This window comes from Spodoptera frugiperda, chromosome 28 (assembly GCF_023101765.2).
Source record: "Spodoptera frugiperda isolate SF20-4 chromosome 28, AGI-APGP_CSIRO_Sfru_2.0, whole genome shotgun sequence".
NCBI classification, from domain to species: domain Eukaryota; kingdom Metazoa; phylum Arthropoda; class Insecta; order Lepidoptera; family Noctuidae; genus Spodoptera; species Spodoptera frugiperda.
The window spans coordinates 9,443,899-9,458,738 of NC_064239.1; the positions used below are offsets into that span (position 1 = coordinate 9,443,899).

Here is a 14,840-nt window from a genome sequence, read left to right on the forward strand (position 1 = left end):
GAAGTGAAAGCATATAGAACTAGGAGATAGGCTGTTGTTAATGCCATAGATATCTGATTCCTAGACAAAAGAAGTGGGTACCTACGTAACTAATATTATAAATGCAAACGTTTGTAAGTTTATGTGTATGTTTGTTACTCAATCACGTCAAAATGGTTGAAAGGATCGTGAATAAATTTGAAACAGGGGTCGTCAATAAAATATAGGCATTTTATCCTACGCGAATGCGGGCGAGGTCCCTGGCAAAAGCTAGTTCTCAAATAAAAACCAAACTGATAAAGACTGGATGGATAAGAAGTAGTGGGAAAGAATGAAAGTAAGAGACAGCAATAATACTTCCAAATTATCATTTCATTCGTACATAAGAACATACTCTTTCATCTTCTGCTATCCTGGTACCCATTCTAGAAAGCAACAGCCAACACGCGTGCAAACTTTGACAGTAACTACATCATAAATGTTGTTTTTAACCAACATTAAAGTGACGCGCTTCTGTATACAAGTAAAGAATAAATAAATTATTACATCAGTTAGCTAATGTTCCAGAAAGAGCAGTTCCATCATTCGAGCGTGGGTTAGTCGGGGCTGCGGAGATTGTTTATCTTGATCCGAAGCCAAGATCCGAAGCCGTTGGATTTATCCTCACGACACACGATACCTTGACATTACGTATTATATTTGTAGACTAATTACTCGCAATTACGAGACATCACTCCAAGGTCAAGGGAATGTAAAGGAATACGCCAAATTTCTTCTTAAACTACGATAATTACTAAGTATGAAACAATGTTTAGAGTACCTACTTTGGCAGTAGTTCAATTTTCGTCATGTTGTGTAGTGTTTATAAAAAGCTTTACGTTACTACAAGGGTTTTGACTGACTGGAAAATTTCCTTGGCAACAGCTTTTCAATAGATTATTTTTAGATGTTTTCCGACGACCTTATTGCCGACTTATATTTGTAACTGATATTGTATACAAGGAGACAGTGTTGTTTTGAATCATGAAAACCTTAGTTTCTCATTCAGGACCACTTATTATAGTCATTTCTTAAATATTTTGGCAGAATATGCAGTTCAGCTCTCTGATTTATTTGTTTGTAGAACTCACATCATTAGGTATTTTAAATTTTTCGGTGTAATGACATAAAAATAATTTAGTAAACATTTAGCACAACCTTTTGGATTATTCTCGAAACAACATAGAATTCTAAGCTAAGCAAAGGTGTCTAAAATTGCAGACATTATCTTATATTTCGCGGCCAAAGCAGGGCAAATACAATCACGTCCTACGATTACCTTACCGGTTAAGGTATGATCAGTACTATTATTTCACAACCTCTTCTAGATGTCTGGTCTCCGCGTACCTGGTACTTACCAGTGGTTGACTAAACGGCTAAACTGCACCGATTGCATCTGACTTACGGGTCAAAGTTGTTCAACAACCGCGAGGACAAACCGAGAATTATGATCATTATAAAAGTGTTAAGAAATTCTTAGACGAAAATAATGTATCATGTGTAGCTGTTGATGTGTTTGTGTCGTGGGCTGTTGATGTTTTACGAACTGTTAACTCATATTATGTGTTTTGATGACATTCTTGTTAGAAAAACATTACATGAAATGTCAAAACATCACTTCTTGTCTTTCATACTTCGATAAAATCACCTGTAGTACATATTTACTTATGTTTATCTACATACGTGTCAGTTAAATGGGTTCTTAGTTTAAAGTGATTGCAAAATGTTGACATCGAAATCTTTAATAGGTACTCAATACATGAAATTAAAATCATTTGACAGTCCTTTCTCTTTTTTCTATTGTCCGTTTTGTTACGTTACAGCATTGCTAGTCTTGTTTGTCCCTTTGCATCATTCTGCGTTTGAGGTCAGACTAAGGCGTGGTACATGACTACTTATAGCATTTATATGCTTTTTTTGTCTAATCTGACTCGTACCCACGAGTCAGATGATTATTTTTAGTTTTAATTCCATTACTTGCACATCAGCTGTTGTACTTTGAATGAGTAAACAGTAATTATGCCTATATAGATGAATAAAATATTTTTGGGTGAAGGTGCGGTGATTAAAGACAGAGTTGAAGATGAATATTATCTATCCACTGCAATACTAGCATCACCACTGACCAGTGTATCAACAGTGGACCACACACAACATCGTTGATGATAATCTAGTGAATAGAAACTTCGCTAAGTACGAATGACGACTAAGAAAAAATTTATCAAAAATGAAATTATCATAAGACTAATTCCGATTATAAAATTAAAAATAAATTGCCTTTAACAGGATATCATAGATTATGAAATATGTCCGGTTTGTGTGTAGGTGGCCTTAAATATAGATTAAAGCGTTACCAAGAAATCCACACTCGTTCATTCACAAATCACTGACGCAAAAATACTACTATAACATTCAATATCACTTAAAAACATTTGCATATTCTATAATCGATACTGGTCATTAAGAAACACACGGAAAGAATAAAATTACTGGACGCAGGAAGTTAAAACTTATAAACATAAAGGTGCCTAGAAAAGCATCTGTTCCTAAAAGAACATTCATAGAATACAGCTCAAAAATTTTACGGGTCCTAGGAGTCCTACAAGCATTATGGGTATAAACCGATCAGTAGAAGGTAAGCATAAGAATATAAGAACTATTGTCACTGATAATGCTTTACGTCATTGGTATGCTATGAGCCTATGATATAAGATTTACTTACACATGATCATCGCAATACGTATAAGAAACTTAGTTGCATCATTGCGTTAAACACGCCATGCCTTGGAGATGCTTGTCTACACAAAGTTGTATATTGACAGCTCGATTTAGATATGACAATAGATTAATAGATCTAAAGTTCTATTCTGTGTAAATAGGTAATGAGAACATATTTGTCGAAAAAGAGTTGATTAGTTTATTAAGTTTAATAAAACCTGGAACCGCCATAAATTTTATTTACCTGCGTTTTTTTTAAGTCAGGTAATATCCTTAAAACATTCCCTTAAGTCTGAAATATACCTACTATGCTGAAAACAGCATCAAAATCGGTTTAGCCAAACGCGAGATAATCGCGCACAAACATACATACATAGAACGTGCAGTTCAAATTGAGAACCTCCTTTTTTTGAAATCGATTAATAAGGATTTTGAGCCTAAGAGAGGTCTTAGGATCAGAATTGAGCCTGATAATGCTCGACAGCCACATTTACGACCAATAAACAGATTAAAGCACTTAGCCTAATCTAGGCAGCGGTAATTAAAAAGTTCAAGGTAATCCAGCACTTACAAGAACCACGGCACATTTGCGATTCATATGCCCAGTGATGCGACTAAAATGAAGCAATGAGGGTTTGCGCAAAGTAAAGAGCAAATTATAAAGCGAGTCATCGTATGATCTGAACGAGTATGGACACAAGAAGAGTTCCTCTGTTCATATGTTGAAAGATTGTGCAAAGAACTTGAACGAAAAACATCGTGCGATCGACAGTGACAAAATAACCAACGCAACCTCTTTCAAATCTATAGATAGACATGAAAACGCAATAATGAATACATCTGTTTGTGTATCTAAAATAGATGCTCTAATTTTTCTAATGCATTTTTTCTTGGATGTCCGAGCTCAGAATTGATACAAAATTTAAAGTTATGTGTTTCTTTTTTATGGATTTTTTGTAGTATAGGGAATATAAGAACATAGAAGTTCTTCTCCATCATATTTGAAGATATAAAAAGGATTAGTAGTTGTGCCCAAATCAGAGAAAATCTATGTATTGGTTAAACATACACATCAATACAACTTCAGAAAATATCTACATTGAAGATAGATTCACTCAGCGGAAATTAATTCAGAAACAACACCAATAAAAGGTGGAAAAGGCAATTAAATAACTGGTAATGTAATGATCACATTAAAGTAAAATTTACAACCGTAAAATCCTAGAAAATTAACCAATATATACTTAAACATACGGGCAGACGATTACCAAACGGCTGGGTCGAAGAAGAGGGAATCGATGTAATGGAACGAATGTAACACTTACTGTATACTTACTACACGTAAGGTCTTAATTGCCAGTCAACTAGTCTATTTAAACTGAACTAGTTAGGTGCATGTCTTTGAGGAAATCGTCTTGATTTCCTTGATTACTACAGCGATAGCAATAGCGTCTCTTGCAGTTGTGTAATCAGTCTCTTTTGTATCCAGTTTCATTTGTGTTTTATCAGAATATTCTTCATCAATCTTAATAGGTTTATCCATTGGATTTGATGCTAAGTCTACATCTTTCACTGATTACGGAGGTACTTTTCTTATCACATCTCCATGCCAAACAAATTCTACCTTCGTCCATCAATTTTCATTAACAAAAATCGTGTCACAATTCACACCTCTATGACATAACAAGTTACCAATTGAAGGAAAGGCAATACAACAAATAATTTTATATGCATTATTAGCAATATTAACTTGAGCAACGATAAGTTTAAGCTTTATTTACATAGTTAACAATTGCGTATAGCCCCCCTCCTCGTGGCACTCTTGAGGCATGTGGAGACCCACGGAGCGGGCCTTAGTATCGCACCACCACCTCGAGCAGCCTGCTCGGGGCGATCCTGACTATTCAACAGCCACGACAGATGTCGAACCAAAACATGCAGTTTAAATTATACATAGTGACGTTAGTGCTCCACTGTACCACCGGAGAATATTTTAAAACGAAACGTAAGTATTTTTGTATCAACATTCAATATTGCATCGTGCCAATTTTTACAATGACCTACATAGTGTACCAAGCTTTGTTCATGTGATAATCTGATAGTCCCGGTGCCGGTGCTGTGTTCCATAATGTTGTGTTGCATAAATCGATTATGACCGTTATATCATGAAACGTTACGGCATTTTCTAAGGTATCGAGTGGAATGATCGAGTCGGCGCGACAGTACTCGATTGCAATGCTATTATTAGTACGTTTAATTAACACTATTTCTGTAATAATACTTTCTCCAAGTAATACTTGGTATTTTGCAACGAAGTGTTCCTATTTTATTTGTGGCGCAAGTGTGAGTTGTTTAATGTTAACAAAATGTGTGGAACAGGAATGATTTATTTTCCACGGTAGATTAAAATATTGTTACTTTACTGCCAGCTAACGTGATCCATTTATTTTCGTTTTCAATATGCAGAAAATATCGGTTCACTTTGCTATACTGTATAATTAATTGAATGTGTTGAACGTAATCGGTGCACAAACGGTTTTAAAACTATTTAAGTAAGTGGATAATTCTGTGTAATATGCAATTTCATCGTAATTTTTCGGTCAAGTAAAGCTGGATGCTTATTTTATGATAATTAATATGAATTAGAATTAATCAAAATATAATAATATGAATGTGTAATAATATCCGTAAAGTGAATAAAATTTATTCGGTGGATGGTCAGCAATCTTACATTTCATTTCATTTACTATAGTTATAGGTAACTTGTAACACATTTATGACCGGCATAGTTAGGTACATAAGCTGTCTTAGAGCAGAAATGTCTAGAAATTATCGTAAATCTTCTTTCTTATGTAATTAGACGTACACGCATTAATGTTGTCATGTTTATCTTTGATTAACCCATATATTTAAGCTAGGTAGATTTGAGTGGTGGTTAATTTAATTAATTCAGTTTCTAGCGTTTTATTTTAATCTTTGTTGATAAAGTTTTTTGGTTAAATGCAACTATTTATTCAGTGTATTCGGATGATGTTAATTAACTAGTCTATGTTTATCACAAATATCTTATCATATTTGCGTTGAACAATGTATATCAGCATTTTTTTTTAAATCTGTGAGTCATAATCTGTACAGATTCACGGTGATAGTATTCACATGTTTAAACGAGTTCCGAATTATGTGAATGTCAAGGTTGAACGAAAGTAACAGGTGCATTTACCTGTTAATCCATCCATCCATCAATACGTAATTTAAACTTAATTTCATGGACGAGAAGGTTGATTTTTGTTGTATACCAATTTTTGTTTTTGTTTTCTTACAGCAAGTTTCGTGAAGACATGTTTGAAAAGCGATCCAGAGTTCGATGTCTGTTCGCGGCAAGCCGTTCAACAGTTATTCAATGCACTAGGTCCAGGTAATACAGGACAAATTACCTATAAATTTCACGTCTCACATTTTGAACAACAAATTAATATTTACTTGGTTATACATAATTATAAGAGTCCTTCTATCACCACACAAGATAGACAGATGACCTAATAAAGGTCGCAAAGCTACTGGATGTAGGTTGCTTTCAATTCCACAATCCACGACCTTCCCCCCTAACTCCTCTAGGGGATGCCTACGTTCACTACCTAATTGCTAGTTTGTGGCTAATATGATGATGAATAATCCTTTCTTCTTCGAAACGAAATAAAATTCTATAAGTGCGGTTTAGCAATACTCTCTACGAAGTTTTGCACTTAGCAACACACGTGTTTTGCTAGCATGGTGATTAGGCATACGTTGCTGACCTAGAAAGGTCTTGCTTAGGTTCAAAGCATTAACGCGTTTCTTGATTACAAAATTCAAGTTGCTTGGAGTAATACTGCATGTGAATATGACTATGAAAGGAAGCTAGGAGGCAGAAGATATTCTGTTGTTAGTTTCATAGATACCAAAGTATTATACTGGGACAACAACATAATGTAGAAGTTTAAAATAGATATTTCAATTCACATATCTTATCTTGTGCAACTGCTAACACATTTGTTCGCACTTCGTATTCTAAAAATAAACAAAATGCATTGCTTAATCAAAACATCGGTAAAGTTATCAAGTAGGTACTAGATGCTTGCAATATATTATAGAAATTACCAAAACAGACGCAACACTTTTGATTGGTTCGAGTGGTACGTTGATAGTTTAGTGTGAGTGGCTACCGGTCTACTAGTCAACTTCGTAAGTAGCTGGCACGCTTTCTGAGCGCCTGGTTTGTTGCACAACTGCTCACAGCTGTTCGTGTTTCGCGGCTTGCACGATGCATGCTACTCGCCAGTTCTGGGCTCTTAGTACATCGTGCCCCCACGCGTTTGTTAACGTTTGCAATGTTTTGTTATTTATTTTTGTATTGCACATTCTTTCATTCTTATTTTCTGTAATATTGAATTAGGTATCAGTTTTTTAGCCCTTTCAATGTTATACGATGTTTGTTTGAGAATGATTTTCTGTTAAATAAAAAAGGCCATCGAATGAGCACCTACAGTTCGATGAAAAAATATTGTATTTACAAAAAAATCGCTATATTTCCGTATATTATTGCTAGATTTTTCTATCAGAATTTTCTAAGTTTACGAAGAAATGTAGTACCTACGTACTATTAAATAGCTCGTATGATAGTGGGTTGGTAGATTCACAGGCCACTGGGCTAGTCACATAGCCTCAATTACGAAACATTTGTACATAACTTGCGGAAAGCGAAAGCGCTATTTCTTCACCATACTCATGTGACGCGAGGTATCAAATACGGCTTTAATAGCACTGTAATTCCATTGAATGGGCATTAGACAGAAGAATTAATATTAAAATATATTTAATACCACCTTTTAAAATGAACAAAAAGAATTTATTTTAAGACGTAACAACTAGCGCCATCTATACGCCGCTCCCTGAAACTGTATTTAATTTGTGTTAATTTGCGTTCTAGGTCTGCCAGAAATTGGATTGGAACCTTTAGATCCTCTAAAAATACCAAAAATAAGAATCCTACAAGGTGAGGGCCCTGTGAATGTGAATGCTGCGCTTGATGACGTCACCGTTACAGGATTTGGAAAGACAGAAGTACTGTCGAGCCAGTAAGTTTAACCGTCTTGAATACATCGTACCCTGGTACTAGAGACGACTGTTTGATCGACTAAGTTGAGCAAATTGCAGTCGAGTTGCTTCTTTTAATTGCTTTGTTAACGAATCGTTAATTACATAACGTTCGTTTTGTTTCATGGACGCAAATTTAACGTTTTTCTTGTCTATGTTGTTAATTCCTTTGTTACTGGATATAATTTTCGTTATTATAAAACAAATATGTGTATTATAAACCTGAACTCAATACTCAAAAAAAAAAACAAATTTTCCTAAATTAAAAATCAATTAAAATATACGTGTAATGAACGTAATTTGCATGTTAAGTACAATGTATTTACTTAGTTAAGGTATCTTTAATTAATATTGAATCAAACTTTTTCAGAGTCGACAGTAAAACTTATGATTTCCACACTAAAGTACGAGTTCCCAAAATCAGAATAGAGGGAACGTACGATTTGAAAGGAAAAATATTGTTGATTCCTTTGGTCGGCCGCGGCTTATGTTGGTTTGAGCCAAGTATGTATTTTATCATTAAATTAATTAATAAATTTTTTCGATTATAAATAATTTTACATTAAAATTACTTTTCTCTATTACAGCAAACATGACAATTGATATTATCAGTGATTCAAAATTATACAATAAAGATGATTTTGTATTTTTCAACGTCACCGGAGCACATGTAAAATACAACATCGGAGGATTGAAACTACGTATGAATAACTTATTTGACGGCATTGAGTCGTTGGGTATGTATTATTTAACTACATAAAAATATTAATTTACCGCCAGACACGTAATGCCATCTATGATGTTGGATGCGAAACTTAGAACGCCATCTACCGTCGAGAAGTCGTACAATCTGCTTAAACGATTAGTACATCTACGCGGTAGGTGGCGCTTCAGTAGAAACACGAACGCTGTTCGTAGCTCTCGCAGAGTATGGCGCCCTGGTACTAACGTGTTACAAATTGCAACGTTGAGACGTTGGAACGTCGTTGGACGTCTGACAACCGCTCGTTCCACTGTTGCCAATTTTATTCGCAATTCCGATTCGAGAAATCATTAAATTATGCGACTCCTGTATAAAACGACTATCCTTTAGCATAATTTAACAAAATCCTAACATGTTTCAGTTAAAATGTGAGGAATAAACACAAATTATTGGGAATAGACACGAGATTTTGTTCGACAAATAACAAATTTTCGCAAAGTATTTTGCAGTAGTTGATCCTCTGGCCTTGATTTATTGTTTCTTGTTTAACCAAGAGATGGCGGTCACGTATCGAAGAGCGTGCCGGCTTGTTATTTGAATAACAAACATTATTTACGAATAGTAATCAACGATGTTTTGTTCATGTTTATTATATCTGATTTCTATTCTTTTTCAGAGGAGAGTACCAACGCCTATTTGAATGCAAATTGGCGACCAGTATCCGAATCTTTGCGACCAATATTATCAAAAACCATAGAGGATATTTTACTTGGTTTTATGCAAAGATTATTCCACAATTTACCAGGTGACTTCATGATCGGAGATGTAAAAACTTGGCAAAATAAGAAAATTGAGAAAAAGGTTTAGTTTTTAAAATAGTTCTATTATAACTACAAAATAATTATTTAAAAAAACTACTTAATTTGTTATTATTAAGTTAATCTTTTTAAAAATGTTTTACTATAAGTACTTAGATAAATCTTTAAGTCTTAATGTGAAAGAAGGATGCACGAGAATTTTTATGCCTGTGTATAATCGATGAGATTAAGAAAAAATCAAAGTATTTTAAATAAGTATTATTGTATGTAAAGAAAATCTATAGAATTTTGAAACTGAAAGTATGTGAATTGGTTGAAATGTATATAAAATCGGAATGTTTGGTTATTTTGACTGAAAAATCGGTTGTGTTGTGTAAATAATGAAACAATTTAAACTGAAAATGCATTTTTATTACTTGAACCTTCGAAAATATAGGTAAGCAATTTTGCTTTTCGTATCAAACTTAACGTTTTGTAAATAAATAATTAACTATAGAACTTTGGCATTGTGCCAAGTTTTAGAATTTTACGAAACCACGTTTTGTTTATACACCTGTTATTTTCAGGTAGCTAGGCTAAGGTCGAATTAGTCATCGTTTCGCTTTTAAAATATAAAAGCGTATCCTGATCGCCTATTAGTTTTTTCAATCTTAATTTCAGAAAAACTTTTATTTTCTGTTCAATTTCAATAAAACGTCAAGTCCCAGAAATAAATTTAACAAGATTATCTTCACGTCACTAGTAAATCTATTTCAGCTCACAAATTCTATAGTTACAGCTTTTATTTATATTTTTGTTCATTTAAACTAGTTTTTTATCACACTGATTTTAAATGAAGGTAACGTAGGACAATTAATTGTAATATGCCATAAAATTTGGTCACTGTAATTAATAAAAAACAATAAATTCTTATAATTATCCTACCTGCCAAATAGGACGTCCAGGCATTTTGATTCACAAAGGATTTCCAAAAATGTCACAAAAGTACACAAATCACACCCGTGATGTTTCGCGCGCTGATCACTAGATGGCACTCTCGCCAAAGTTGAGAACAAAATAAGCGTTACTCGCTTCTATAACCTGTTTTATACGCCAGCAAAGCTCTATCGATGTAAATACCAGTGCGAAGCAACACGACGCAGAAACGAGGGAACGATCGACAGAAATATCTCCTTACGTGTCCAGTAACGTTTATTGTGGAATTTCGTAGAAATAAATATCTACATAAAAATGATAATTCACACCCATGTCTATACTTTTCAGTTTTATAAATAGCATTATGGAACCAACTTCTAGATAGTTCCACGTTAGTCCAGAAGACTGCAACTCGACTTACACGTGTCTGTAAATTAAACAAAGTTTATTTTTAATCCAATTTGCAGTTTTATTGATTACAAATTCAAACAATTCTCACCATTGATTTATTTTCTGGGAAGTAACGTTTAAGAAGCGCATTTTCTCCAGAATAAAATAAAGAAATAAGTTGGTATCGTGAGTATAGAAAATGAATAAATTAAAATACACAATACTGTTATCAAAAATAAAAATTGAGAAGTTTTTTACAAAATTAAACGAAGTCTGATTGATCATGAAAATGATGAAGATGAACTAAAAAGTAATTTTATGTAGGAGTTCATAATTAAAACACTTTTTAAGGGGGAAAATCATCCAATGACTTCTCCCACCTTGGGTGAGACGAGAGGGAGTGTCAGACTCTTACTGACTAAAAACGACCTTGGTAACACGCTAGAGCCGGAGCCCTGGTAACACGCTAGCAGCCGGGCGAGGATTTAATCCTGGATCCAGGATTTAAACAACACTTCATGTCTTTTAATACATATCATGATATTGTTCAGTTTGTTCTCAATTTCAAATTAATTAGTTAAGCCGTCAGCCTAATCGTCGTGTACCTAATTACCCACGTACGTAACTTGGCCTACTTTTTAAACCAACACTTAGTACAAAAAGGTACTATTTTTAGATCCCCTAAGGCTGGTTGTTGAAGATTGTCGGTCAAGAAAACGAAAACTTATTCTTGGCCTCAATGAAATGAGGTTAAAAAATTTCACACTTGCTTTTAAAGTTTACGATGCATTATTATCTGCGGATTTTTTATGTGCGACTATAAAAATCTACGAGTACAAAGACTCATAGAAGAGTAAATCACATAGAGAAAGAAACTGTTTGGAATACTGTTTATGCCATTACCCAGCTTATGTACCAGCATTCACAATCAGGATACATAATGATAATGTTGTTTGGAGACTTGGTTGCTTTTCCAGAAGAAAACAAATGTTTATGTTCTTTTGTTTTGGAGTGAAACAAAAAAATTGCATGCAACTGATATAGATGTCTATTATTCACACCGCCATCATATCCAATATGCATGTGGTTTATGAAATCGTAAAATAAATACTGTTCGTATCATGAATCATAATCAACCTACCTGACGTTCTAAATTTGACGTTTTATCAATGTGTTAGTGAAGTAATAACGAGTTTCGTAGTGTGCGGTCGCGTCATATCCATATCAGTCATCGATGCATTTATGTTGCACGGCCGTGTAATGCGGTTTGGTGCATCGAACTACTTCTGTATTCTGCAATCCTTGTACATGGAGTTCCTGGTAAGACAATTTGTTGCAGTTTCTCACAGCGTACTCTTACGCATACAATGCACATGGTTCACGCAATGATTTCATCGCTACTGTGTAGCTATTGTCGAAGGGATAGGACAGGTTCCGTCCTATTATTATTTTCTCTATGAAACTTTGCACCTGCTCGATAATATAAAAGTATCCTTTTAAATGATAATAACAGAAAAAAAAACAAAATTTTGCCATTCAAAAATGTGCATCTCCGAACAAGAATGTAAAATAGTATTAGTCTAGCCATCTATTGCAAAATCTGCAATAGACGACGTTTCTAGGATGCACATTCATTGGGAGTAATGTTGCATTCCACTTGGAATTTACTAACTGAATAAATAAATGGCTACGCATAAAAATGTGCGAATGCGTTATGACAACTAGACACGCATTAAGGCAAAAACAGCAGATGAAGGTCGGTCCGGTGAATGACCGAGAGATGCGCATTGACCCAGAGAAGGGTGCTCGAAGGGGATAGGGCCCCTTTGGTGTCGCTCACAAAAGGAACGAGCACCAGGGTAACATAAACGCTAGAAGGTTAAGCTGCATACATGCACTTTGCACCGAATGAGCGTGACGTCATTCTGTTCGTGCTGCATTGTTTACCGCTGCATTGCAATTTAGTAATGTAATCATTCATTTACGCGCTGTTGTATCTCTCATACTGTTTATAAAGAAGTTTGTGGTCTTGATTAAAATGCTAGCAAGAGTTTTCAAATTGTTTAATGATGTTTCAGTTAATTCCTTCGGTATTTTATGCTATAAAATAATAATAATAACTCATATTAATATTTAAACTTATAATATTATTGCTGTTTTTATCAAATGTTATACTGTAACATCTGGTAAAAATAATACATTAAATCTTGAATGCCCAAAAAATATTTGATAAAATCCGAAATTCGAAAAGGTCACAGTGTCACCCTAATTTCATACCTTTCCTTTCCTTCCATGATTTTCCAAACCAAGACTATTTGCGTTATTTCAACGACATTTCGTAATTTCTTTTGTCTGTTATGATTTAAAAGATATTTTTGGCGGAGTGATGATTGAATACGATTGACGTGTTTGCCCTTACGTCCCACCCTCCGAGGTTATTGAAAAACATGTTCGCGTCGTGGACGAAACCGTTCGTTTAGTCAGTAAACTGAAATAGGTCGTACATGCTACTGAACGGTTCAAGGTAGTATATGGGGCCAGAAATAGCCTGTGAGTAAACTGCTTAAAATAAATTATCATCCCACATGTCGCGTCAAACTTTGCGTGTCTGGTCGTCCGTTAGAGAGTTTTCGTTAGCGAATAGAATAGAACCTTTATCATCTTACAGAACATTAAAAGTTTAATTTTCTTTTTCTGAATATTAATTGTCTTTTGTTTTGATTATTTTTCAATTTATTGCTGTAAAATAATATTTTTTAGACTCAGGTGAATCATAAAGATTAGATCGCAGTATCTAAGCTTTTCATTTGCATTTTATTAGATACATTTATTTCCTTTATTTATTTCAAATACTTGTTAAATACAGTGAAAAAAAAAACAAATAAAAATATAAAAAAACACCTACCAGTAACGGGAGAAATCCCTGCTATGCCAGGGTTCAAGAGAAAGGAATTTTGATAAATTATTATTCGTATTTTATTAAAAGCGCAAAGGCATTTTTTTAAACGTAGATATTCTTGTCTACATAGATTTTTTTAAATTCTAGAACAATTTTCTTGGCTAAGTTACGACCGTTAGACTACATAAAAGCGTGTAGGTTTTATTAACGATGTACGAAAAAAATATTTTCTGAGTCACAGACATTTTTTTAACGAAGTATTTTGTATTGTATCACCGACTTGGCAGAGGAGGTATATGCGTTTGCCAGAAATATTTTAGTTTTCAAAGAAAACTATTTTTCAAGATTTTTATTGAATGTGGTTTTCGCATTAGATACAACCACAAAAATATATATCTATGGACTTTGGTCTAAAAGCCTTCTATTCGGATAAATAAATAAAATAAAGGAATATCTACTAAATAAACAATAACTACATTTTTCTTCTTAAAAAACAAACAACATAACCGCCATGAAATCTATCCACGAAAAAATTATAAACAAAAGAAGAAATAAAAACATAACACTCCAAAAACAAAATTTTGAATGTTCATTCTTTTTTCGAAGCGTATTTGAAAATTACTGGCAAGATAAATTCCTCCGTAATAAAGAGGTCAGCCGTCAAGTATGACAAATCTAGCGGGGCCACCAAGAATGGCACGTTTGGAACGTAAGTGGAGAATCTGGAGCAGGCACTTACGATCGCCATGTACCAGGACTGCATATAGCGATGGAAGTAACCGAACACCGATTCACCGCCACCTAACAGCGAATAGTGGCAACTTTGGCTGGTTTCATACTCATTATACCGGTTTTTGTTTTCTAAATTCGATAACAGATGGCGCTACTACAGTTTTACGTCACAAAACGTGTAGATGATTAGCGACAGTGGTGCCTCTAGCGGAAAGTATTTGCATTTTCGTTATGTCAGCTAAAGTATGATTCATATTCATTGTACGTAGTATCTGTTGCGGTAATTATTATTGTATTGTTCGTCTTGCTATCAATGACTATGACTTTCATGTAAAAAAAATAAAGTTTTGGAGTTCTTGAGCTCGTTCTGTCATTGTTGAGTGTAAAAATTAAAATAATGTAGGTAGGTGGGTACTACGACATGACATCGTTGATGACGACTAACGTCACATCATACCCAACTACCTAGTGAGGAATTAATAAAATTGCCTTTAGTTTTTTAATAAAAATTGTC

General features: G+C 34.1%; 2 protein-coding genes across 2 annotated transcripts in view; one reads left to right on the plus strand and one right to left on the minus strand.

The window, feature by feature from the left end:
• The window catches only part of LOC118265223 (muscle-specific protein 20), a 30,633-nt gene extending 20,078 nt beyond the window's left edge, over nt 1–10,555 (minus strand). The window contains exon 1 of the mRNA XM_035578022.2: nt 10,315–10,555. Coding sequence (XP_035433915.1) covers nt 10,315–10,338 — 24 coding nt within the window. The 5' untranslated portion in view covers nt 10,339–10,555. The remainder of the gene's footprint in view (nt 1–10,314) is intronic.
• Nucleotides 4,566–9,792, plus strand: LOC118265222 (circadian clock-controlled protein daywake-like). Its single transcript, XM_035578021.2, is given in 8 exon segments — nt 4,566–4,581; nt 4,584–4,633; nt 4,636–4,741; nt 6,059–6,151; nt 7,703–7,850; nt 8,240–8,373; nt 8,457–8,606; nt 9,249–9,792. Coding segments are annotated over 8 exon segments (888 nt in total). The 3' UTR covers nt 9,440–9,792.
• Nucleotides 10,556–14,840: the final 4,285 nt, after the last annotated feature.